This window comes from Marmota monax, unplaced genomic scaffold, assembly GCF_021218885.2.
Source record: "Marmota monax isolate L192 unplaced genomic scaffold, Marmota_monax_Labrador192_F-V1.1 WCK01_AAM20220418_F8-fsc00009, whole genome shotgun sequence".
Classification (NCBI taxonomy): Eukaryota; Metazoa; Chordata; class Mammalia; order Rodentia; family Sciuridae; genus Marmota; species Marmota monax.
In genome coordinates, this window is record NW_026694710.1 from 10068994 (window position 1) to 10096255 (window position 27262).

Genomic DNA, 27262 nt, shown 5'->3' on the forward strand with positions numbered 1-27262 from the left:
GATGATGAGTGTTCTTTGCATCCTGTCCTCTTGTGGCGTCTTAGCCCAGTCCTCACAATCACCCCAGGTTACATGACACTTCTGCCCTCCTAACCCCAAATCTGAAACCACTTCCAGTCTGTTCTTTGTATTGATAGCAGGTTTCTTGGCATTTCGCTTTGGAAATACTCAGAGGAAAAAAAGAAAACAAGGGTAGAAAGTGTCCTATGTTGTCATTGCCAGGCACAGGGGGTCTCTGCACTGTGAGACCCAAGGCAAGGCCAAGCACTTTCAGCAACCAACCCAGCCAGGATGGTTCACATACACCACAGTCAGCCTCCGTGTCCGTGGGCTACGGTCATGCAGACACCTTCTGCATCACAGATTCAACAAAATTCAGATCGAAAATACTTGATTGAATATGTACAGAATTGTTTTGTCATCATTTACCTAAACAATAGTCTGATAACTATTTGCATGGCATTTAATTGCATTAGGTATGACAAGTAGCCCAGAGATGACTTAAGATATATGAAAGAATACTAACCTCTTTTATTTTTAAACTTTATTACTTAAAATATTCATGTTTATGGAGTACAGTGTGATAATTTGGTAAGAAAAAAAGTACTTTTTTGCTGCCTTTTTTCCACATTTTTATTGGTGTATTGTGACATATAATGGTGGGATTTGTTTTTACACATTTGCTCATGCACAAGCTAGGCTTGTACATAAGAACTTGAGCATCTCTGAGTTTGGTGTCTGCAAGCAGGAGGTGATAGTCCTAGAAACAGTCCCCCCCCCCCCCCCCCCCCCCCCCCCCCCCCCCCGCCTTCAGGATAGGGAGGGGTTGATTATCCTTATTTTAATATTCATTAATTTCAGTTTATAGTCCCATATTCCGGTTGAGGAAATCAACACTGAGAAAGTTACTAACAGGAGACCCAGGTCTCCAGGTGGTCCAAGCGCAAATTCAGCATTGCCCTACAATACTGACCCAGCCCTAAGCAAATGCCTCAGCTGGCCTAAAATGAGTGCTCCCAGTTTATATTTCTCCCACACATTTTTTTAATTTAAAATCCTTTCCTGGGCTGGGGGTGTAGCTCAATGCAGAGCACTGTGAAAGCCTGAGCCCTAGCACCCAAAATATTCTTAATAGTATTAACTCACATGGGGTGGTGGGCAGGGACCTGTGGGGGAGAGGGGACTGACAGCATGGAAAGGCCACACTTTTAATCCAAACCAGAGCTCTTAAAATGTAGCCCCAAAGACACTGGCTTTGCAGGAAACACAACCAAGGAACCTACCAGAGCCTTCATTAGCCAACCACTTGGGCTAGAAAAGATGACAGAAAGGCGGCCCTGGTTCTTTTTCTTTCAGCTCTTCCTTACTCATCAGAAAGACAAGTGTTTTCCAGAGCACAGTGGTGCATGCCTGCAATCCCAGCGGCTCAGGAGGCTGAGGCAGGAGGACGGTGAATTCAAAGGCAGCCTCAGCAACTTACTGAGACACTGTCTCTGAACAAAATATGAGGTCTGGGGATGTGGCTCGGTGGTCCCTGGTACCAAAAAAAAAAAGGGGGAAGAAAGGCAGAGTGTTGGCAGATGTGTGCAGAGAGAAGTGAAGCCAACAAGATCCAGCTTTGACAGCATCCCCTCCATTCTGATGGGGACAAAGCACAGCCAAGCTTTAAACAAGTCATGAAGTTTCTTTTGGATTTTTAAATTGGGGATCAAACCCTGGAACACTGTACCAGAGCCACATCTTCAGGCCTTTCAAAATTTCGAAACAGGGTCTCACGAAGTTGCTGAGCCTCAGCCTCCATAGTCACTGGGAAGACATGTACTACCTCGGCTGTCCAGTGATACAATGATCACACAAAAGCTCTGCCATTGCACACTTGTGACACTCATACTGACACCTTAAATTTGAATGTCTGTCACTCAATAGCCAGTCTCCCTTGCACATCAAGGAGACACAAAGGAAAGCTTTGTGTGTTCAAGTAGCTATAATGGTCCTCCCCCTAAATTTTCACAGAAGGCCCCACAAAATGTGCAACTGCCCCAGTGGTGGGTGCTGAGGGTTAGACAAGGGTTACCTCCCATCTTTAGGAGATAAATACAACACACTCCTTCTGGGTGTGATCATTTTTATTTTTTCCTTCCCATAACCAGTTTAAAAAAAATACAATCAACTCAGGTACAAGGATTCCATTTTTAAAAATCAGAGTGCAAGGGTAGCCACGGCCACTGCCCAGGTTAACTTACATATTTACAGCGTGCAGGGTGGCATGGCCAGAGGCAGGTTGGAAGGCGGTATTACAAAATATACAAAGGTGGTCTTTTGTGCTTTACATCTTAGAACCCTGTCTCATTTCCAAATGAGACACTATAAAACACAAGAACCCTGTCTCATTTCCAAATGAGACACTATAAAACACAAATCACAGACTATTTACTATATAACTTATGAAAAATGCTGTACAGATGCGTGACTATAAATAACAGAGTATAAATGGCTCTTTTTGGGGAATTAGTATCTACAGGGGGGAAGGTCAGAGAGGGCTCAGCTTGGTATCCCAACCTGACAAGATGGAGATGCCTGGATGGGGGAGGACGGCAGAGCTGCACTGATACTTTGGTCTCAGATAAGCCTGAAGCTCACCTTCCAAGGAAGAATTACAACAGATGAGGTGAGCAGCAATGGTGTAAATGAAGGAAGAGAGGAGGCCACCTGGGACATGGAGCCACCCCTTAGACCTCAGTCACATGTAATCATGGTTCCCAGGGCAATCTAGGTGCACCTGGTTATCTTCCTAGAAAAGTCCGGAGACTCACAGGCACAGAGGGTGGAAATGTTTGAATGGAGACTTCAGTGCATGTATGTGTGGGTGTGAACATGGATGGAAGCTGACCACTGGCCCAGAAGTCATCTTACACAAAAGAGGAACTGGAGGCAAACAGACCTGTCCCAGGAGCAGGTGATTCCTGGCCTTAGAGATGACAGCAGTGGAGGGAGTGAGACTTGCCTGTTCTGTTTCAAGGGCTCCAATGGGAACTATCTGGCCAAGGAAGTGGCATCAATGTAGCCTCAATGGTTGTCAATCAATTTGACTTCTAATTAGCCTGAGGTCCTCTGGCCAATCAACATCTCCCCAAATGCTAACCATTCCCTGTTCTCATCCGCCATCAGCCCAGCACAGGATCAACCAAAATGTATCCTAACCCTCTCTGTAGCTCAGGCCTGGCACCCATCCTGAAAATTTGAGGACAAAGACACTGCAGGTAAATTTTGGGCCACCCACACCTGCCCAGGAGGGGAAGTCATGACAGAGTGGAGAGCATTGAGAAGTGGGAAGCCCACCTCCCATGCTCTTGTCCAAGTCTCCAAACAATTGCTATTTGCCCTCAACAGGGCAGCTCTGGGGCAGGGAGGAGGGCTGTGAGCAAGAACTCTTGGGGGAAGTCAGTTTTTGCTAAGAAAGAGGCCCTTGGGCTTTATCACAATGGAGAACAGCTTTGTACATGTATATATACACACCCTTACATGGGTACCTTCCAGAACCTTCCATAAATCCCTCCTGGAGGAGGGGGCGGTTCTTTCTGAAAAGCAGGTTCAGTCTGAGAACATCCTATTTCACCTGTGTGTAGGAGTGGCTGTGGCCACCTCCTGGCCACCTTGGTTGTCCTCATCTCCCTCCGTGATGCCCTGTGCCTTCTGGGAGGGGGGCCCTAGGGCACAGAAGCTGACAGTCTGAGTAAGGGAAGAAGAGCTAGGCCTGACGTCAAGCTCCCCACAAGGGACAAATCCCTGTGAGGCAGCGGAAAGCATGCGAAGGCAGGGAGGGCGGGGCACTCAGCACCTGAGGTCCCCCCAACCTCCGGGTGGTCCTAGAAGGCCGTGCTATTGCAGATGGCCTTGGTGCCCAGGACATCAGCGTGGGCCTTGACCTCATCCTGGGCTTCTATGTTCATGACAGCATTTTCGAAGGCCTCGGGGGCCTTCATGGGGACACCTTGCACCTCCTGCACCTCCTCCAGGTCCTCACAGCACTTGCTGCAGCGGCAGCACTTGCCGCAGCCGCACATCAGGCAGCACACCCGGCAGCACACGCGGCAGCAGCAACAGCAGCGCTGCTGGCAGCAGCTGGTGGCCAAGGTGATGAGGTTGTCCCAGGGCTTCAGGGAGTGCATCCACAGGGGCAGGAAGTTCCAATTGCGGAGCTTGATGGGCAGGACACGTGGGCAGCGGGACTGCAGGAGCCGGAGGCAGACCACCAGCAGCAGCAGGAGGATGATGGGCACCCCCACGCCCACCAACACGGGCCAGCCGGCCAGCGAGAGGCCGAACACCGTCAGCGGGGTCAGGAAGAAGAAGAAGATCAGGTAGAACACGGCAAACCAGCGGTACTTGGCGGAGATGTTGCCCAGCCCCTTGGCCAGGCGGATCGGCAGGCGGGTGAACGGAATTGGGTACCACAGCAAAATGCCAGAAATGTTGAAGAAAAAGTGGCACAGGGCGATCTGAAACACAGGAGGTGGGACAGGTGAGGAGGGCGGCCACCTAGCAGAGTCCTTCCTGAAAAGCTACAGATGCTTCTGGGAAACCTGAAGGGGGACCAGGGAGGTGGCCAGGCTGTCTCTCAGCTCAGTTTTCAGGACCTGGGGTTCCTAAGGCGCCAGCTAACAATGGGTTTGCCCAGTTCTTCCCCGGGCCGTGGTTCCACTGCTCCAGCCAAGCAGGTAGGAGCAGGTGGGCAGAAGGCCTGCAGAAGTTCCAGCTGGCTTGGAACCCATGCTGCGTTTGCTCTCACCTTGGAATGGTGTTCTCACCATTCCAAGGACTTTATGTGGGTTCCTTCAGTCCAAGGCACCCTACATGAGAAAACTGAATCATGAGGTTCAGCGTTTCCTAAAGTCCCACAAATGGGAGATGTCCAAGGTGGGATTCAAGCCCACAGGAAATCCTGAGCACTTGAAGCAGGGCTAGTCTACACTGAGATACGCCCCAAGTGTAAAAGAATGTGAAATATCATATGTTGGTGTGATAATGAATTAAATCAAATTAAAATGAACCTCCCTGTATTTTACTCTTTAAAAATATGGCTACCAGTTGGGTTTGGTGGTGTGTGCCTATAATCCCAGGGACTTGGGAGACTGACACAGGAGGATCAAGTTTGAGGCCAGCCTCCGCAACTTGAGTCCTGTCTCAAAAAAAAAAAAAAAAAAAAAACCAGGGACCCACTCCTGCAGCATGTCCCCACCTGGAGAGAACTCTTGAGAGTGTTGCCCGGGCTGGCTAAGGCGGCCAGGATGGCGGTGGTGGTGGTGCCGATGTTGGAGCCCAGAGTGAGCGGATAAGCCCTCTCAATGGTTATCACACCGATACCTGGAGAAAGAGAGCACATGACATCAGCCCTCCGGGTGACTGCAAATGGCAAGGGAGGCCCAAGAGAGAAGTCAAGGAGAAACTTACCGATCAGAGGGGTCATGGCAGATGTGAACACTGAGCTGCTCTGCACGATGAAGGTCATGCCCGCTCCGACGAGGATGGCTAGGTAGCCGGTCACCCAGGCAAAGGGAAAGGGGAAATCTGGAAGACAGAGGGGAAGAAGACTTAAGAACCCCCGGGCAAAGCTTGGCAAGATGCACTGCCGGCACCTCCTTAGGACCCCAGGAACAGAGCAGGCTGGAGGCTGAGGCCACGCCCCCCACATCATCTTGGGGGCCAGGTGGAGGTTCAGGCCCCTGCTTCTCTCCCAGCTGACTTTGACCCTGCATATCCAGGTGAGCCAGGGACATAGGTGTTACGAAGATACAGACAACATGCACGGAGGCCTGGTTAGAAAAACTTGAGTGCCCGGAAAAGAACATCCTCCCAAAGGCCCTGGCCAGCGTAGAGCTTAGCACTTTCTCCCTGGTGTAGATCACTCATACCTTCCACCTTTGTTTCCACCTAATGGAGTGTGAAGAACACGCAGCTGCTGAGCACAACCCGAAGAACCCAGCCTTCTGCCCCACCTGCACCGGGTCAGGCCCTGCCGGCCTTGCCAGCCTTCAGTTCATGCTCAGTGCAACAGTCCCTCCCTCAAGAGTGCAGGGGTGGTGACGTCATTGCTTGGTGAGCTCTCATTGGCTGGGACCCTCTACTGGGAGCTCTTCTTGGCCAGTGAGTTTCACTGGCTACCTGAGGATGCTAAGCTATTTATGGAGAATCACATTTCCTTTCAAGAATGAAGAGAAGTAAAGACAAAGGTGGATGCCTGTTACCCTTTCCACGGGCTCCTCAGAGACCCAGGGAGGACTCAGTATCTAGAAAACCAGCCAGAAGGGAAGGCCCACCTCGTGGCTCTGGATGTAAACTGGCTTTCTCAGGCCCTTGCTGACCCGTGATGGAAGCATGTGCCTGCCCCAGGACCACCAGGACATGAAGGAGAACTCCCATCTTAACCTCTGCAGCTCATTAGATCGGAGAGAGATTCCACACACACGCCATTACAAGATGGGAATCAAAGGAGCCCCCGGGTTGGCTGCATGATCCTATTCCCCAGGTAGGCCGGAGGTGTAGGAGAGGTGGTACACATACCAGTGTTGATGGTTTTCTTGATGACAACCGCAACCTGTCCCTTGAGCACAGAGCCCAGGAGCTTGACAATCATGATCAGGCAGCCGCAGAGGACCATCAGGGAGACAATCAGCAGGATGATGCCCACAGCCAGATCCGGGAGGTTGAAATTCACAAATATGTGCTGGCCTGGAGACACAGAAAGCCTTGTCAGAAGGGGCAGGAGCCATGAGGCTCAGATTCCTTTTTTCTGGTATCCTCCCTCACAGTAACAGAATCCTGGGTACACACATGGCAGCTCAGAATAAAGACAGCCCTTCCCAGACTCCTCTGCAGCTAACTGTAGCCCTAAGACAGTGTTCAGACAGTCAGACATCCTGAGGCTGGAAAATGAAATGAGGGGGTTTAAAAAAAATTCCCAGCTAGTTAAGGGCAGATCTGTGTCCACAGTCCATTCCTTCTGCCTCTAAATCCCATTGGGGTTTTTGTTGTTTGTTTGTTTTTGTAACTTGAGATACAGCAAAGCATTGAGGTATTGCTACTGGTAAAACTCCTTGTTTTGCAAAGTCACAATGTGTCCCCATATTAAGTCCAGCAAAGCACAGTTATATCACATGGATGTGTAGCATTGGAGGTGACAGGGTCACTAAATTCTGTGATATAAGTCACATCTAGAGCAAAGGTATACTGTTCAGAATTAATGTCAGCTGTACAGGGAGAGAAGATCTACTATAAGAGGGTCCCTAAGGAACAATTAGAAGAACTGAGGATACCTGATTTGGAAAAGATCCCAAGGGCAACATTACAGCTTATTAAAAGAATCACAGCCTCAGGCAGGCTGTTTTTCATGGGGCCAGCTGTGCAGAAGGGACTCACTGGATATCATTTGTCCTGTGTGGGTCCCACATTGGGCTTCAGGTCCTCATTCTGCCCCTTCCCTTGGGACCCTGGGCCTGTCCCTTAGTCCCTAAGCTGTGGCTTCTTCTGTTTTAAAAGCCCACTCCTCGTGTCTCAGGTAGGTCCTGTGCTAGGCCTCTGCTGCCTTCTTTGCCCTACTTCCTGGGCCCAGAAGCCTCCTTACCCCTCCCCCCCCAGACAGCCTGTCCCTGGCTGGTTTGCTGAGTCCACTCACACTTGGCAATGTTCTCCTTGTAGGTCACGTTCTTGATGGTCCACGTGTAGATGCCGTCCGTCCAACAGAGGGAAGGGGAAGTGCAGTTCTCAGGCGAGGGGACGGTGACATTCATCTGAGTCTAAGAGATGAACATGCCACAACAAAATTTTGGTGGGAAATGCTTGGAAACGTGATCAGTAGAATTTTTCCATCTTGATTTTAAAAGTTCTTGGAAAAACTAAGACCAATAGACTTTTTTTTTTAATCTCATTTTTAGTTTTTGGCCTTTACCCCACAAAGACCAAACACATATGTACCCTGGAAACAAGGGTGAGCGGCACCCCTACTGCACAGGGGGGCAGATTCCCTGACACAGGCAAGAACCTATCGACCACCTGGGGAGGAATGTTCTGGAAGAGTAGGGAAAGTGGGAGATGCCACCTGCTGCCCGGTCCATACAGTGGGTCACACAGGTTCCATGGGCCTCCCTCCAAAATAGGAGGCACAAGGCTTGCCTTATCCAGGACACCTAACAAAACTGGCATAGCATATCCGTGGCTCAGTGGGAGGCTTGAGTCCAGCCATCATTTCACAAACTTGACACTCAACTGGCCAATATTTTGATTTTCTAGGCATTTCCATTTTTGGTTCCCCTTTTTCTTTGCCTCCTTGAAAGACTGCCAGGATTCACCCACCCAATAATATTATTCCTGGAAACATACCGTATTTGTAAAAGTTTTGCACCAAATCTTGATCAGACTCTTGTTTTGGGCCGATTCATCATTCATTGCAATTTGGTGGATGACTTTTTTATCCAGCTGAGGAATGCAATAAATAGACAAGACCGTCAGCCCATCCTCAGAACTGAGGAGATAGATGCAGGTGTTGCTGTGAGAGGGTTTCTGGGGAGGTGAGCTTGACTGTGAGCCCTTGCATCCTGTCTGCACCCCCCAGGGTGCGGCCGAGTATCCAGGTATTACCAAGTGATCACTAGAAGAATGAGTGCTTTTGGCCAATGAGCAAGAGCACTGTTATTTAGGAAGCAGGCTGCAGCTATTTCCTGACCAACTGACTGCCAGAGAAAACCAGACGGCAGACACCAGAGACCACTGCGGGGAGATGGCCCCTGGTCGAAAGGGCAGTAGCCAAGGAGTAGGATAACAGTGGGTCCAGAGATGGCAATGAGGACAAAGTTGTTCAAGTGTCTGGTGAACAATCCCTGAAAAGTGCTCACTGCCCGTCCCCCCACCCCCAAAGACACACACACTGTTGGAGTCAAGGAATTTTTGTTGAAGTCCAAGACCTGATGCTCCTAGAGTCCTGAAATATGCCTCCCTGAGCCTTTTTCAGAGGTACCACTGAGCCGTGTGTATAAACCCTCATCTCCTTACAGGCTCAGTGTGGTGGGTGGGGTGGGAATGGGATGCCCTTTTTCCTGTATAGTGGTACCTGAATGATGAGCTTCGTGAAGGGATCTGTGATGACTTTCAGAAGTGCTGGGGCATCTTCTCCATTCTGGAAGTGGAAGGTGTCCACCACCAGGTTGGTCAGAATCTCCAGGTAGTGGGTGGCAGCCTCCAGGGGCAAGAGCACCAGTACAGACAGCCAGTTGAAGAAGTCATGGACGGTGGCCCCTGCAAAAGCCCTGTGGGAAGGGAACCCAGCCCTCAGGTTAGTCAAGGAGGCAAGGACACCCATCCAGCGGGCTCTTGCTAGCTGCTGTCCAGTGTGTGCACGGATGTAGAATCTCAGTTCTGTTCTTATTGCAATTCCCAAAGTGGGTGGTATTACCATTCCCCTTGCACTGGAGGGCCAGCTAGTAGGTATGTCTGGAATAATTCTCTCAGCAAATACCATTTGGAGGAGTAGCATCAAGACCATTTTTTTTTAGTTTTTTATGTGGTGCTGGGGATTAAACCCAGTGCCTCACACGTGCTAAGAAAATGCTGAACCACTGAGCCACCATCCCAGCCCAAGACCTCTTTGAATCACACACAAATGCAACCTCCCTGATCAGTCCAGCAGCAGGTAACAAAGTTCTCTACCCACGTGAATTTTAAGAGAGAGAATTTTAATATTTTTTAGTTTTTCGGCGGACACAACATCTTTGTTTTTGTATGTAGTGCTGAGGATTGAACCCGGGCCACACACATTCCAGGCTACCGCTTGAATCACATCCCTTCTTAACCATTTAAGAATCTTGAGAGGCTGATGAAACATGAACAGTCTCCATTGGAAGCCCAGCTTATATATGCCACCCTTTGCCTCTACCCAAGGAGGTCCTTGGTTCCCCCTGAACTCCATCCCACCTCCAGATTGAGAAACTATGCTTTCCCTCAAGCAAAAATGATTCCTTTAAAAATCATCTGGAAAAGAAATCATTAAGCCAAATGGAATGTGGAACATGAATATTTAGAAGTGGCTAATAAAATGGGGAGGTCACTTTACTAGTAAATATAAAATTGGCAAGTGTAATTTTTCATCTGTCCTATTAGCTATTATTTTCTAATGAAGTCTTACTCTTCTCAGTGAGTCAAGACAGTTTCAGGGGCTGAAGTGTGGCTCAGCGGTAGAACATTTGCCTAGCATGCATGAGACCCTGGGTTCAATCCCCATCGCTAGAAAAAAAAACGGATTATACACTGTTAAGATAGAATGAAGTGATTCACATATTTTCTAGTAGTTTTGCCAAAATGTTTTACAAGCCTTATGTTCAATGCAGAAATCATTATTCAAGGAATCTAATAAAGGAACCCAAACCACAAGGAAGAAAGATGTTGAAAATATATTGAAATATCCAGGAGGCAAGCTAAGTCAATGGTATCCTATATGTAGCCACATCGATATTCTTCCACTTGTAACAATGAAAAGAATCCAAAATCTCAAATGGGGAAACCCAGATGGACTCCGAGCTGTGCCCCGCAATGAAGTCATTTCACCTCCTTGAGCTTCAACATGAATAAAACGGGCTGTAGAAAACCCTGCTTCTCCATGAGAAGATCAAATTAGAATACGTCCAGCTTGGTGTGTATTATTACTGTGACCATCAGGACATTTCATCATGGACCAGATGAGGTGGCTCAGGGAAAATGAAGGACCCCAATGACGTCCACTGGCTGCCAGTTCACCAACAGACAAGGGATGACGTTTGCTTTCTCCCCCATTATCCTGCAGTAATGTCAGCTGGTTGACCACAAGGTAATCACAGAGGCATGCAGGCAACCATGTCTCTGTTTTAATAAGCTCTGGTAAAGCCCATCGCTGGGAAGAGAAGCCGGGAAATGGGTTTAATTTTTACATTCATTTTTTGAAAGAAAAGGTTTCCTCTGCCTATATATTCAACCTGCTCTATTTTCAGACCTGACACATCCACAAAAATGACCTTTTGCCTTTTATTGGCATGCTTGTGAACAATGGAGAAAAAGTGGCACCAGCTGAGCTGGCCAAATATGGAAGTTTTAGGAAGTTGTAATTACTTATGACTAAGTGCGACAGAAACTCCTACCCTGACTGGCTGTGTTAACTCCCCCACTAGCAGCAAGCTTCCAGCGAAAGCCTGCACTGAGCCCTGACCTTGCTCCAGGCACCCTGCCCAACACTCGCCGGCATGACTGTTGGATCCTTGGGATAAGCCGTTGGGGAGAGATGCTATGATTGTCCCAGTTTGCAGACTAGGGAGCAGAGTCTGGGCAGTGTGTGACCCCAGCCCCAGCTGGACTCCCTGCCTACTGCCTTCAAGAGCCTGACAAGCATGCGCTGGTGGCACCAGGTGGGTCCTTCAGCGTAATGTGCAACAGGCCTGATGGCAGCAAAGGCTGGTTGAGGTTCTTACCTCCTGAACTCGCTGCGGTCTCCGGCCTGCATGAGCGCCACGATGGTGTTGGTGATGGAGGTCCCGATGTTGGCCCCCATGATGATGGGGATGGCTGCCCGCACGGTCAGCACTGGGGGTTGGAAGAGTGGTTAGCACATTTCAGAAACAGCCGGGCTGCTCTTGCATGACCCAGGGCGGGCTGGACTCCCTAAGGCTGGTGTCCCTTAAAGCACCTGTTCAGCCTCTAGGACAGGAATGCATGTGGCTGTGCTAAACCACTGTCCAAAATTCCTGTACATAATTGTGGGGCATCCACAGAGCTGGTGAAACCCTCCTGTGGATCCAAGTTTAAAAATGGCCTTCTAAATTTTTTCTCCTCAATATTACCAATGAGGCCAGAAGCATACAGACAGCTACTGTTTGAGGAACAGTGGATAAGTCCAGGGCTCAAGGGGATGGACTCCATTTCCCAGAGCAGTAAGGCTTCCACTTAAGGAGGAGTCAGACCCACAGTGGACATCAAAGTCCTCTGTATTTCCCAGGCAAATCCTGAAAGGATCATTTCCTTTGCTAACAAAATCAGCATATGACCATTCTCTGACATGGGAAACTAATCATCTTTCTCTTAATTATCCCACAAAAAAATTCTGGTTCATATTGGTTAAAATGCTGGTTTGAGCTGAAAATCAGTTACAAGTGATCGCCATCACAAAGTCCATCCCAACCTCAGAGCACATATCAAGCAGGGCAGGTCTGGAACAATGTCTGCAAACTCAGTTGTTCCAAAGCCAATGTATGGTATGATTAAGTGCCTTTATGGTTAGCACTGAGTTGTCCAGCCCAAGGAACTGACTTTGAACTCACGATCCTCCTGCCTCAGCCTCCCAAGCTACTGGGATTACAGTCATGTGCCACTGCACCCAGGGATTGAACTCATTGGCATTTAAACCCTGAGCCACATCCCCTTTTTATTTAGAGACAGGGGCCTTGCTGAGTTGCTTAGGGCCTCACTAGGGAACTTTAATTGATGGAAATGTTTGATATGGCAGGTGCTGGGCACGTGGGGCACCGAGCACTCAAGCTGCAGCCAGAACAAAAGAATTGAATTTCATATTTTAAATCCATTAAGGTTAAATGGAATCAGCCACATAATGGCAGTTGGAGTAGATACCATATTTCTAGAAAATTCAGAGACCTCAAGCATCTGTCTATTTTTGGACCTAGCCATCCAATGCAAACAGGAAACTGCTGGGATCAAAGGTGAGACATATCACAGTTAAAGACAAGATGTGAAGATAATGGTGACAGGGCCCAGAGTAAATTCCAGGTTCCCCAGATGGACAGGGCGCCAGGGACTCACATGAGGAGGCCACCATGCTGACGATGATGGATGAGGAGGTGCTGGAGCTCTGCACCATGACGGTCACCAGCACCCCGATCACCAGTCCCGCCACGGGGTTGGACATGATGGAGTTGTTGCTGAAGAACTGCCCGGCCATTTTTCCTGAAAGACAGATTCAATGGTCACGTGAAGTGGAAACAGTCTCCAACACTTCTTGCTTCTTCCCTGCACCCCCCTGGTCAGTGGGGAAATCTGGCTGCCAGTGCCTCCCAGCCCACCTCTCTGACCTAGTTCCCCGTCAGCCTCAGCTCCGTGTTCCGGGTCCCCTGCCCTGCAGCCTCTTACCCTTACGGCTCCATGAGCAGGCCTCTTGCTCACCTTCTGATCAGGAACCTGGCCTCACTGTGTGGCAGCCCAAGGGCCTCCCCATTCTTCTCTACCCAGCCCCAGCCCCATCCTCAGCCCCAGGGGATGATTGAATGCGGGCGGAGTCATTTTGAGGGCATGCCTCTGACCCCCTCCATCCCTTCCCTGATCCATTTTATAATGAAGACCCAGGTCAGAGAGTGGATGTTACTTGGAGATTATCAGAAAGCGATGAAGCAGAGCCCCTCACTGATGCTGCCACGGATTGGGAGGACTGGAAGTGACAAGTAGGCACTTTGCACCTCAAGCTTCCCCATGAGAGCCTACCCCCTATGGTCTCCCAAGCACAAATGGACTCTCAAGAGAGACACTGAGAGGTGCAGGATCCCATAGTGTCTCATGATAACCTGAGACTGAATCTTGCTAACTACAGGCTGACTCTTGGGGCTGGTGAATGATCTGAGCCTCAATCCTCCCCTCTGGAGATGGGAGGGGCTTTGAGAAGGAATGTGGAGACCAGGCCTTCTTTACAAAGGTAACCAAGCTCCAGGTGACCTATTTCCGGGTTCCACTCAGGCCTGAGATGTGTGGCCATGTGCTGTGGATACAGATTCCCCCAGCCTGGGACCTCTGACCTTCCCTAGCTTTGATTTTTTTTTTTTTTTTTGACTTGCTCTGGGCTAAGAGCATTCTTTCTTATGCTGTAATCTCTGGGCAGAGAGGCTGAGAGACAGCAGGGATCCCTCAGATAAGTCCTCGGGTCAAACAGCTTCCTGCCTGAGGTTAGTGAACAAAGGTGAGGGCGATAGCTTGCGGTGGCTCCAGCCCTGGCTCCTGGCATGCCACCTGGGCCGGGTCACAGCTGTGTGGGCCTCAGTTTTCTCCTCTATACAAAGGGGAACGTGGACTTCCCAAGATGATCTGAGACAGTTCAAGTCCTTGCCATCTGGAAGGCTACAGCTAGAGAAGGCTTCAATGGGGACTGTCTGAACCCAATTCCGCTGCAGTGCCTCCCCACCCCCACGCCTTTCACCCATACCTCCAACCAGCTGGAAGGCGCTGCTGAGGACATCCAAGGAGCACACGAACAAGTAGAGGAACCCCAGGAGCAGAATGAATTTTCCAATCCCTTGGAAGACACATAAGATCTTCCCTTTGGTGTCTCTCTCTGTGGGGCGAGGGGGGAAGAAGGCACAAAGCTTTCAGTGTCCACAGCACTGGGAAGCCCACAGCCCCCACCTCCTTCCTGGCCAGGCCGCAGGAAGCTCTTCTGTGAGGCCTGGGGATACGAGGTACACACGCTGCTGATTTCCTGAACAGTTACCACTTGGGTCCATGTCCTTGACACCCTCCCCACATTGCTATGTCATAGAGGATTTGCATCTGGGTGGAGGGGTTCATTGTGGCCTAGAGCACAACCAGGCAGAGCAGGCTCCACACTCAGCTGAACCACAGGGTCCCAGGGCAGGTCACCGGTGAAGAGCACCTGTCACCTGCTAAGTGCAGGGTCAGAGATAATGGCTCTCCAAAGTACCTTCAGAACACCAGAAGATTTTCTAGAATGAGGCTGCTCAGGAGCAATCACAGCCTAAATTTGGAGGGCTTGGGCCCCTCTATATCCAGGGATGCTGCACCCATGACTGCTATTTCCTTGATTCACTTTAGAGTGGTTCTTGCCTCTTCCCTCCAACCCCATTCCTCCCTCTCCACCCCACCTGGCTGTATGACCTCACACCCTACCCTTGGAAGTGAGGTGTTTGCTTGCACCCCAGCTGTCCTAGCTGAGCCTTCCCCGTCTTCTGGAAGCTTTCCCTGATGCCCATGCTTAGCTGAGGGACCCCTGAGGAGCTCCACCCACAGCACCTGTGTCCATAGCACCTCCAATAACACCCAGAACTGGGGGAGCACACCATTGACTATAAGGAGCACAAACAGTCTGTCTCAGTTATAACCCCAGTGCCAGTTACACTGGGTGAAAGAAAGACGAGATCATCACCTATTATGCTTTGATATTAATCCTCAAGAATGAGGGTGGCTTTCCCAGCCAAGGGAAATTTTCTTTCTTATTTTCCAGTACTGGGAAGGAAACCCAGGGACTTGCACGTGTTGGGCAAGTGCTCTACCCCTGAGCTACGTCCCCAACCTTTAGGACCCTGGTTCTAAGAGCATCAGACCAATGAAGGAGGAAGAGGGACTAGAAGGAGGTAACATTGAACAACAGCCTCTGCTGCTTCCTGTTTACCTGACCACTTGATCCCAGTATCCTGGAGTGCGGGCAGGTCCCAGGGGTCTTCCACATCAGTGGGCTCCTCTATCAGAGTCGCAGTGGAGTACGAGGGCAAAAGTTCAATTTTGGCTGCAGGACCACTGCTGTCATCTGCCCAGAGAAGCAGCAGCCATGAGAATCAGACCCATAACTCCTCAGGTCCTGGCAGGGGACCCACCCATGGCAGATGACGTCACTTACTTTTGCCAGTCTCCTTGCCTTTGGCTGGTGTGGACTGATGACTCATGGCCCCTTCGATGTATTTATTGGGGTTGGGCTGGGCATTTTCCAACTCAGGCCAAGGAGCCATGGTCTGTGGATCAGAAGACAGAGCGTTAAGAGCAGCCATTGAACAGAGGCTGCATGTGGCTGGCAGAGAAAGGGCAACCATCCATGGTGAAGCGTCTACTGGGAAGGGAAAGGGGTCTGCTTGTTCTACCCCGAGTCCTCCCTCCACCATGCTCCAGGCTGCCACTGCATCAAGCCTCTTAGATTTTGTCCATTCTAGCCTCACATTTAGACCCTTAGTTGTGCTTTGAATTCCTTTGTCTCCACCTGTACAGCTTCTTGCACTGATCTGAACTGGAATACCAACCCATCCACCATCGAGGAAGGCCAAATTCTTGTGACCCTCTGATGGGCTCCCTTCTGCCACGTGCATCATGGCAAGCGGGACCACAAATCTGCACATGACCTCTTCGGTGGACTTAGCAAACACATGTGTGTACTGGGCACACTCCTCACACCACCTGCTCTCCTACCACCTGGGTCTTCTGTCACGAGTGACACATGGACCTGGCTTAAACTCCAGCAATGCCACTCACTAGTGAGTGTGCTTTTAGGTAAGACCACTTGTGCCCCAGACCAGAGTCCTTGTCCTTTGAAATACATTAGACAAAGCAATTCCAAGAACTAAAATGGGAAATTCAAAGAAAAGGAAGTACAAATGGCAAAAATTCTTGTTAAAAAACAGGGAGTGCAGCCTCACTAGTTATCTCAAGATAAACAAATCAAAATTAACAACAACTATCAAAGTGGCAAAAGGATCTTTGAAAGGCATGATACACTATGCTGGAGAAGGTGTTGTGAGATATGCACTGCTGGAAACTCATTTTCTATGAGTTGGTAAAGTGTCTATAGTGCTTTACATTCATTGTGCATCTTTGACTCAGTCATTTTACTTCTAGGAATTGGGAACCTAGGAATAGTTGCTCTCAGGAAAATCAGAACTAACTGCCTTGTTCTGATCACTTCTTGCAAGAGGGCTTCCAAGAACCTGGGTCTGTCTCTTTCCTCTTCTTAAATCAGGCCATTTCCTGCCTACCAGAATGCCAAGCACTACCCAAAAGGGGCTTTGTCTTGTTCATCACTATGTCCTAAGGGCCTGAAGTCCACCTGGCATGTTGACAATGCCCAAAATATTTATTAAAGAATGAATGCAACATAGACCAAAAGACAGTTGCTTTATGGATTTGTAAATAAAACAGGGAGATTATTGCACTAATTATGGTATATCCAAGAGTGTGACAGCATGACATTAAAAAATGTTACAATGAAAAAGACTTCAAATTGTGGGAAAAAGGCACTTTTTGTCCAATTTTCAGCATGATCTCCACAAGGTAAACAGGATCCTAAAAATGTTCCATAGGGTTCAGAGTGGGTAGAATTGTGGGTGATTTTAATTTTCCAAAGTCTTTTAAAAGGCACAGCTCAATGTACAAGGGTTAAGATGGCTCTACATCACCTATCACTTGTTTTTCAGAAAGAGCTGACTCTGAGGCCCTGGGTTCAATCCCCAGCACCATTAAAAAAAAATTGGATGCTTAGGGAAAGAAACTAGCAATTTTGAAACTCCCTATTTCAGACAGGTGCTAAGCTGGGCACTTGATATGCCACAGGGTTTTAGAACCAAATTCCAGTTCTTCCCTTGACACCATCACCTGGGGCAAGTCACTTGACCATTCTGTGACTCAGTTTCCCACAAGCAAATGAGGTTTGGAAAGAGGCCTACCACACTGGGCCATTAGGAAGCTGCTAGTAATTCTATTCGGGGTTTAGAGAAGTATTTGTTATCTGATTAATGAATTGGTTTGCCACTCCCCTTAGCAACCTTGTAAGGGGTTAGGATTATTTCCTTTGTATAGATGAGAAAACTGAGAATCAAGGGTGAAGCCACTTGGCTCAAGGTCATGGCCGTGATTTAGAGTTTTTCTGACTCCAAGGTCTATGTTTACCTCTAATTACTATGTGACTTGAGCCCTCAAAGACCCAGCCTGACACGTATCATGTGGAAACACCCAAATGGATGAATGACAGGCAAGGGGGCCTCCTGATACACAGAGTGAGAGGTTCTGATCAAAGGCCCAGCACTAGGCAGGTGGGGAGATGCTTCTGCTGCAGGAGTCCATGTCCCACTTCCTGTGACTGAAGCTGGAAGGCAGGAGAAGGAATCCATGATCAAGGTCTCCAGGCAACACCTCCACCCTGGATGCTTGTGCAGATGCACTCTGCCTGCATTCTACCCCAGGCCTCCAGTCTTCAAGGGTCATTTACAGCCCCAGTCACTTCAAATTCACTTTGAATCTAGCTGGCCCCAGGCAATCCACACACATGCCCCATGCAGAACTTTCCTGTGATTCCTGCCTTCATCCTCCCACATTTTCAAAGTCACCTCTGACCACCCTGATTCCCACCAGCACCAGGACCTACAGAGTCTAACTGGAGCGCCTCACAGCACTCAGATTCGGTACCATATTGTTTGTTACTATATCCCTGGTCAGGGCCTAAGGAGTCCCACATGCTGTCCTGGTTTGGGCCCCAGATCTCTCCACAGGTGAGCTTCCCTAACACAGCTGTGATGTGGGCCAATCTGGCTTCCCATCTTCTGTTGCTTACCACTTTCCAAATAATCCCTCTTCTCCAGTCATATTTCCCCCTAAAAGTGGGATCTGAACATTCCAAGAGTCCCATCCCTGCCCTGGTGCCCATGATGGACCATTCAAGCCCCCCAACCTTTTGGGGCTCAGGCCAGCTCCTCCCTCCTCTCTGCTTTAGTCTCCAGCCAGCTCTGACCTGCTCCATGCTCCTGGCACGTGCTACCAAGTGACTCACCTGTACTCGATCATATACCAATGTGACATCTTTTAATTGATTTTTAACAACATTTAATGAGCTCCAAAAGTTGCCAGGTGCCGTACTAATGCCTTGATGAGAAACAGAGATCTAGATCACACATTGCAAAAGGAGCCCAGGAGAAGCAACTCACAAAGTTGTCCAGCAGGTGAGAGAGAGCCAGTTCTTTAACACAGCTCTGTCAGCAAGGCTAGGCCCTGTCCACAACACCCTGGGCCATGACATTGGCATGACTCGTCTTCCTGCAGCACTAATTCTACTCATGGAATTGGGGAAAGGGAATGGTAAGTGGTTGGACTGGTAGGTGATTTGCACGAGATGTCTGTATGGTGCAAGCTATTGCATAACCTTGACACGGCTGACGTTTGGGGCCAGAGAGTTCTTGTTATGAGGGTATTGTCCAGGGAACTGAGGGGTATTTATCTGGGCCGTTCACTAACAAGATGCCAGGAGGACCTCCCACCCCCAACTTTAACAATGCAAAATGTCCCCAGACATTGCCAAATATTCCTGAGGGGCTGAGAACTACTGCTGCAGAGGTTCAGAAACTGGGCTTTTAGATCAATTCTCTGGATTGACTGTCAGCACCTTCCTCTGCTTCTGCCTGTTAACTGAGGAAGATAAGTAGAGGATTGCTGTGATGATAAAGTACATTTTAAAGTCCCCAGAACAGGGGACTTTGTAAACCTCGTGTGGTTATCAGCAATCTTAAATATGGATATATTGTAAATATGGTATAGAAAGATTTACATAAATTAAAATCTTAACAGGACACAAAAATTAATGCTTGAAGTTGTAATAAGCTATTCAGGGCTACCACAAGTCTAGCTCTTGCTCCTGAAGGCACTTTGAAGAACAAAATTTGAACATTATTGTAACCTTCTCTCTCTAATATTGGGGACTGAGCTCAGGGGTGCTTCACCACAGAGCTACATTCCTGGTCATTTTTATTTCATTTTCATTTTGTTAATTTAAGACAGGGTCTCTGCTAAGTTGTGAAGAGTCTTGCTAAATGGCACAGGCTGTGCATCCTGTGTTTATAGCAGCACAATTCACAATAGCCAAACTATGGAACCCTGTAGGTGTCCATCAACAGATGAATGGATAAAGAAAATGTGGTATATACACACAATGGGTTTTATTCAGTCAAAGAAAATTATGTCATTTTCAGGAAAATGTATGGAACTAGAGACTATTATGCTAAGCAAAAAAGTCAAAGGTCCAGAGCCTTATGTTTTCTCTCAAGTGTGGAAGATAGAGAGGAAAAAGAGGTGAGGGATCTCATGAAAATCAAAGGGAGATAAGTAAAGAAAAGGGACCAAGAAATAGAAGTATATTGTTATATTGTGTGCATCTGTGATATGCAAACTAATCCCATCCCTATGCCAATTTAAAAATGCAGGAAAATAATAAAATTGCCCATGCTAGGCTCAAACCACCATGCTCCTGCTGGGATTCTAGGTGTGCACCACCGCATCTGGCTTCCACCTCTCTAACAATCTAGAATTGTTTTTCTCATCTTATTCACTTTTCTGACTTCCCAGAAAGAATTAAAGTCCTCAGAGGACAGGAACCATCTTTTATGCTTTATGATCCAGGCCAAAGTCGAGAGACATGGCAGACACTTGATTTTGCATGGAAGAGTCAGCCTACAAGGGTCACTGAAAAATTGCACTTGACCCATGGTGACCAGGCCTACAAAGTCAACTGGAGCCTGGATCCTACTGACAGATGGTTGTCCCTCATCACCATGTGCAAGTTGCATTGGCCAAGAGTTGCTCATCCAGCAACTCTATCAAGGACTGCAACCCGGATGTCACAGCTACCCTGCTGGGCAGTTCTTCCCAGCAGTCACGCCAGCATGGGAAGGCTATCTATTTGCTGGATTTCTATGACTGGTCAGAATATTGCTCTTTGAAGGACTGAACAGAAAGGTTTCTAGTGAATACAGAAAGACATGCCCAGGGTTCAACATCCAGGTAACTTACTCTATTCATACTACAAGGAATTGGACAGCCACCCATAGGAATCTGACTGCAGAAAGCAACAAGATAGGGTGGCCTGTGACCCAGGCGGCTTCAGTGTCCCTGCATGAGGCTCATGATGGCTCCATTCACCTCCAAAGCTTCATTTACTGTTTGTGCTGCCAAAAAGCAAAGACTATTTCTACTGAAAGTCTCCATTCCTTCTTGGAAGCCATCTTCCCTATTTTGAGCCCAACTGTGTTACAGGTTTCATGAGCAGAGGCGCCCTCCCTCAGTACTTCAGCTTCTGAACCCTCATCCTCCCCCACCATCACTTCCTGGGTGCTCACGGTGCTGGATGCTGATACTCCCCGAGCAACTGCAGGTCCACGCACCTTATACTGACCCCTCGGACAGATGTTCAGGAAGCCATCTGACCCCAGCCCAGTTCTCAAGACTGCTGACCCCTCCCTCCCAGTCCTCTCCACCCCCACAGCTCAAGCTGCACCCAGGGAAGTGGGGAAATAAAGGGTTCCTAAAACCCCATCAGACAACCCAGGCTGCAGCTCAGCCACACAGGCCCCAATCACCTGGCCCTCCCAGTCTGCAGAGCCCCAGTCTGTCTGCAGCAGGTCAGCCAGTGCAGACTACAGCTAGGGCTCTGGAGTAGAGGGAGGGCCTGGAGCAATCAGCCCCTGGACCAGGCAATCATTCCAGGGATCCTCTGGGTCCCTGGACTTGCCACCTCTGTAGAGACCCTTGTGTTTGGCATGCAGTGATCAAAGACAAGCACCTGGAGGAGAGAGGACTGGCTCTGCAGAGGCTGCCCCTCACTGGGACCCTGAGTCTTTCTAGGCACCAGTTTCTTCATCTCAATGATGGGATGGTTATCTCCCTCAGAGATATGGCAACAACCAATTGATAAAAAGTGTGAGGCCCAAGCAGATCCTGGCAGTGACCACCTGGAACTCTTGAAATGCACAGAATCATGAATGAAATGCACAGAATCATGAAATGCACAGAATCATCTCAGTTCTGCTGAGCCCTACACCATCTCCCAGCTCAGCACCGGACTCACAGTAAATATTTGCTAAGAATGAACCAAAGCTTGTGAGAAAGGGGTCTTGTGATTGGGGAGTCCCTATGTGGTTTGTGACCTCATGAAATCTTATAACAAGGAAAGGGGGGGTAGGACATGAAATTGGGGGACAGAGAAGAATTAAGCAATGTGTCTCAAAGCCACCTGGGGGTATGTCAGGATATGAACCAAGGACTGTTTGATTCAAAGCCAGCCTATCCATAGACCCTATAACCAGGGACCCCAACCAAGTGCCAGGGCAGCTCGGCCAGGACTTGGTATTTCTGGGAGAGCTGGCTGAGTCTGCAGGGGTCACTCCTGCACAGTCATGCAGACACCAGACATGCGGGCCAAGAATGCTCTAATGACAGGCTGCCAAGTCCCACAAGGCCTCAGGCACACCGGAGACCTGGACTCAGCAACTCCCAAGTCCTTTGGGAGACTTGGACAACCAGGAGGTGGTAGTGGATGGGGCAGACAGGCTGCAGCAGGAAGCTGAAGTCACTCTTCCCAGGGACATGGCACACACTGACCCTGTTGGCCGAGTGAGAAGACTTTAGAACCACCAGGGGTTCCTGTAGCCCTTGGCCCCCTCCAAAGTCTTTCTCCTATCCCCATCCCCCATGCAGCTGCCACCTTCCTGCGTGCCCAAGGCCATACTCCAGAACATTCCTGCCACCAGCCAGAGCGGTGGAACAGGTAGGGAAAACCCTCCATTTAGGCAGCGTGGTGCTAGTAATGCCCAGGAAAGAGCCGGCAGATGAGGCCTCGTGATCACACATGTGCTTCCCTGCCCCACGCCACCCACACTGTCTAACCCTCTTGGCTCCACTTCCGGGGTGCACACATGCAACCAATGCCAACAACACTGACCAAAGAGAGTCAGCTTCTGGGCTCTTCTGGGACTTGGGAAGCAGAGATATGTAGGGCACCTGGCAGTCATCCAACCCCTACAAGTTTGCATTGTCTGTGGCCTTCCAACCAGGACCTGTTCTGGGGCCACCTGTTTTCAGAGTAGCAGCAGCCAAGGCAACCTGAATGGGGGGAGCAGAGCCAAGGACAGTGGTCCTGCAGAGACCAGGACAGAGTCACATCTCCCTCTAGGCAATGGTCTCCACAGCACAGGGAAGATGACCTGTAGGACGTTGCCAAAGGGTTAGAGTAGCTCTGGAGGTTCTGTGCGTGAAGGGTCTCATTCACCCTCGCAAGCACTTGACATAAATATTTACTCTTTAGTCTTCCTCACTACCTATAGAGGGGGAAACTGAGGCACAGGGAAATTCGTTGCTTAAAGTAACACACACTACACTCAAGAGACAATTCAAATTCATGCAGTTCATGTTCTCAGCACCCCCCAGAAATTCTTACTTTGAAAGAATGACCCAAGACTTTAAAAATTCCTAAGAGGGTGATGGTTACTTTCCTTCAGCTATCACAAGGTAAAATACACCCTCAAGGACATGCTGATCACGCAATGGAGGGTTATGTTTGACACAGCAACAAGAAGCAATGTGGGTTCAGGGCCTCAGGTCATGAATGGTTTTAGATGTGTTGAAAAGCACTAAGATTCTTTAAGACATTTATCCTCTTACTTTAAACTGGGGCCCAATTGCCACACCATCCCATCATAGTTCACTTCCTGCTTATATTTACAGTTTAATAAAATCATAAATCATAAAATCATAATTAACCCATTACTGTAACAATTACTTTGCATTGTATTAGGAGGATTAAAAGGGCTGAAATTGTAAACATAACAAAAATTTTGCACTTTTGAAAATTTAATTCACTGAGATGAAATATTCCTTGGGATGTCCTGCCTATTTCTGTTGCTGTTCATATCCTGTCCCCAGAATGAATATGGGGATAGGGGTGAGAGTGGAAGATGGCTGAAAGCAATATTAAAATCCAGTTTATTCCAAGTCACTGTTTCTGAAAGACTGTTTTCTTCACTAACTGAACTCAGTCTCCTCCGTCCATTTTGTATCTAGTAATCCGGAAACCCCAGTTTCAGCGAGATGGCTGAATGATTTAGGAAGGGCTTAGGGGAAGCCAAATTGTTTATCATCCAAATCTTTTACAAAGGTACCCTTCTTGCTACCCATTTTACAAGACTAAAAAAACTAGAGGAAAAAAAAAGCTGAAAAAAAATCAGCTGACATGAGACAAAAGATTCCAACAGTCACTTAACCATCTGAAACAATGACTATCGCTATGAGGCACATCTTTTAAAAAACCCAACACAGAACAAGTTAAAGAATGGCCAGAATGGGAGGGGAAAGCAGTCGGGGCCAACCAACCAACCAACCACAAACTGCCAAGAAAAACATGTTTGGGACATTTACACCTCACAAAGGGAAAGGAGGATTCCAACTCTCCTCAGTCAGTGCCAGCTACCTGTACAGGCATCTGTGCCAGGCAACCTGGGTTAACTCCATAACTGGTGCCTTCTTTCTGATTTGAAGATGCTCATTTCCTCCAACCCAAACACCTCTGTACACATCAGTTAGTCATCAACCACCCCTCGGCCACCATCCTCTTGCCTTTAAAACAAATTGTGGACCCTGTTCTCCCAAGACAATTGAAGGACAGGCCCTATGATAATGGACACCTGTCCTACGGGAGACAGCAAACTAGGTCTGACTTCAGTCACCTTAGATAAGTTAACTCTGCAAACAAGTGTGAGGCAGTCACGCGGGGGAGACACCCCATCACCGGAGCCACCACAAACCTAGCATTTTCAGGGCAGGAAAGACCCTGAGATGGGGAGATAAGAGGGCTCAATCTGTAAACACTGCAATCTGAGATGGTCCCATTTTCTTGTGAAGAGAAGGAAACTTCACCCCAAGGGCTCACAGGAATCTGTTGAGTCACACAGCTAGTTACAGACCAGCCAAAAAGTGAGCACAGCCATCTGGACTCCTAAGGGGTTACCTGGTGCTTCCCCCGAGAGTTGGGACACCTTTTTGAATTCCCTGGTGTAGCAATCAGAGTTGTGGTAAGAGCCATACACTTAAGAAAAATCTTTAAAATGTCTAAAAGGTTATTTTCTCTTCCGTAGCCCAAAGCCAACCAAGTTCCTTGAAGTCAGCATCCAGGGCTCTAAAGGAATTGAGAATGGCTTTGCAAGCCAGAGAGGTGGGGAGGCAGCGCCCTGGCCCGGCAGCGGTACTCACCAGCGCTCCCTTTGCAGGTAAGGCACAGAAGGAGGCAGCCAGGTGGAGCGCAGCGGCGCGCCGGGTATATATAGCGAAGGTGTTACGCAAAGAGGCCGGCGGCAGTCGCTGTCATCACGCCCCTCGCACATTCCAGGACCGCCTGCAGCCGCCGGGGCACTGCCTACCTGCCGCCGGCTTAATGAGCCCATCGTGACCTCGCCCGCTGCGCAGAGGGAGGACAGGCGGCCGGCCAGGCTGCGGGCTGCGGACTGCGGAGAAACCTCAGACGGTCCGGCCCGTGAACGGCCCGAACGGCCCGCGCCCCGTCTGCGCCCCGTCTGCGCCCCGCGTGCCGAGCCCCGCCCGGCGCTGGGGCGCTGGCCGCACGAGGTCCTGAGAGCCGCCAGCTCCGCTCCCTGCAGCCCGCCTTCCCTCCCCAGCAGCCTGACTCTCCCAGTCTCGCTCCTGAGGCTGGAGGGGTCAGAGACTCGGAGACACAGATAAAAGCCAACTGGAAACTCAGGGGCAAATTCGACAACAAAGCCCGGATTGTTGGAGGTGGCCCTGGGCAGCCTCAACATAGCCTAGCGCCTGCCCACGCGGCCCTGGGTCTGCACCCAGGTGGGCTGGCCAGCCCGCGGGAGGGCAAGAGGCTGCTCCCAACGCCCCTTCTGGGAGCTTGCCCTGGGTTTGCCTGGCTTTGTCCTGCTCTGCCCGGTGTGGTGTCCCGTGTGCTTACATATCTCCACACTCAGCTGAGAAAGACCTGTCCCGGGAAACCCATTCTGGTCCTTATCATAACAGCTTCCCAGTTACTTGGGCAGACAAGTCTCCAATGTACACACACTGACTGTTCCTGGGGCTATGAGAAGCTCCCTTCCTAGCTAAGGATAGCAGTTAGGGGCATGACCCAGGGGTGGGGGGTGGGGTGCGAGACCTGGGTCTTATTCCGAAATTCCTGCCCCTTCATCTGCCTTGCTATCCTGGTTTTATAGATGGGGAAGTGAGACTTAACCAGCCAGTTTGCTAGTTGTCCATAACTAGTAGTCAAAGCACCCCATTTGGAACAAGCTGGTTTCATTCCAAAACCAAGAGCTCTTAGAAGTGCCCCTTCCAGGAACCTGCAGTGCTGGGCTCCCTGGGGCTGAGAAGCCAGGGGTTAAGCATGACTTCTGGGCCAAACTCCCTGAAATAAATTCCCCCTTCTGCTGCTTCCATTTGCTTGAGTTAAATGAGAATGTTGGTCCCAGTTAAGAGTATTTCTACATACAGAACCGTGCTTGGCTGTTAGGACTCTGTGTGACAGCCATGCTGGTTTCCATAGGAATCTCTGGTGTTGGGACAAGATAGGTGGGAAGCCTCACTCATCTGGAAGTTTGGGACAGGTCACACAGCCTGAGGTACTGTCCATGAGTACTGATGTTGCATGGGGAGTGGGCATTGGAGGAAGCTAATCAGCCTGGGTGACTCTGAAAGGGATGGCAGTAGGTGGACTCGGGTCAACTAGCCCCTTCTAAAGCAGCATTCAATGTGCCCAGGTGTGTTTCTTGAGTTCAGCTTTACTTCTAACCATGGGCAAGACAGACTGCAGACACACCAACCCAGGTTCAAGGGAGCAGGTGTTGACTAGACCTTCATTCCATGAACCTCCCCTGGTGACTATGGTCTTTGTGGGACCATTACTTCTCCATCACTAAACAAGGAACTAGTTAATGTGCAGAAAACATTTTCAAAACATTTGCAAAGAGGTCTTCCTTCTACATTTCAATCAAAAAGGCAAAACACAAGTTTGATCCAGGATTTTTTCTAAATTCATGTGGATCTCAAGTTATAAAATCAGGGATAGTATATGATTCTAGTTTTAGATGTAATCTTTGTATTTACTTCTGGAACAGTGTGGAGGAAAGGAAATAGTATGCACATGTGTTACTGTGCACATCTGAAATCTGTCCCTTTAGAGCATGGCCTAGTGGCTCATGCCTGTAATCCCAGAGACTTGAAGGCTGAAAGAGGATCACAGGTTCAAAGCCAGCCTCAACAACTTAGTAAAGCCCTAAGCAACTTAGTGATATCTTGTCTCAAAATAAAACATAAAAGAGCTGTGGATCTGACTCTGAGGCATAGCACCCCTAGGTTAAATCCCCATTACCAAAAAAATAAAATCTCTCCCTTTAGTAGAATATAGTGTGCAAAGAATATTTTCATCTTCTTCTCAGCTACAGAATACTGTTTCTCCACACCCCCCCCCCTTGTACAAGGTTGCTCTCTCTCCCTTGTACAAGGTTGAAGTCATGGGCACTGTATCTGAGCTATTCTGTAGCTCCAATGCTTTTATTTGAGATGGTCTCACTATATTGCCCAGACTGTTCTCAAATGTTGAGATCTTCCCATCTCAATGTCCAGGTTGCTGGGATTACAGGCAGTGCCACTGGGCCCAGCATATTTATTGCTTTAAGAAGTCTGTTTCTATGCAACCTTCTAAAATCAA

At 49.0% G+C, this 27262-nt stretch overlaps 1 protein-coding gene across 1 annotated transcript; it reads right to left on the minus strand.

Moving 5' to 3' along the window:
- Positions 1-2108: 2108 nt before the first annotated feature.
- Slc34a2 (solute carrier family 34 member 2) lies at positions 2109-24946 on the minus strand. Its single transcript, XM_046423852.2, has 13 exons — positions 24793-24946; positions 15644-15755; positions 15419-15553; positions 14216-14344; positions 12829-12972; positions 11487-11598; positions 9104-9299; positions 8377-8472; positions 7673-7793; positions 6562-6729; positions 5452-5568; positions 5240-5364; positions 2109-4499 (listed from the first exon to the last, which is right to left on the minus strand). The coding sequence occupies exons 2-13, from the start codon at positions 15750-15752 to the stop codon at positions 3867-3869; spliced, it is 2085 nt and encodes a 694-aa protein (XP_046279808.1). The 5' UTR covers positions 15753-15755; positions 24793-24946; the 3' UTR covers positions 2109-3866.
- Between the last annotated feature and the right edge of the window lie 2316 nt (positions 24947-27262).

What these genes read in the sequence shown, in the direction of transcription:
- Slc34a2 (XM_046423852.2), bottom strand. Translation starts at nt 15,752, where the DNA reads ATGGCTCCTTGGCCTGAGTTGGAAAATGCCCAGCCCAACCCCAATAAA. An exon ending in GACCGCAGCGAGTTCAGGAG is followed by an intron (nt 9,300 to 11,486) that starts GTAAGAACCTCA and finishes CCCTTCCCACAG; the next exon opens with GGCTTTTGCAGGGGCCACCG. An exon ending in TGCCATGACCCCTCTGATCG is followed by an intron (nt 5,365 to 5,451) that starts GTAAGTTTCTCC and finishes CTCTTTCTCCAG; the next exon opens with GTATCGGTGTGATAACCATT.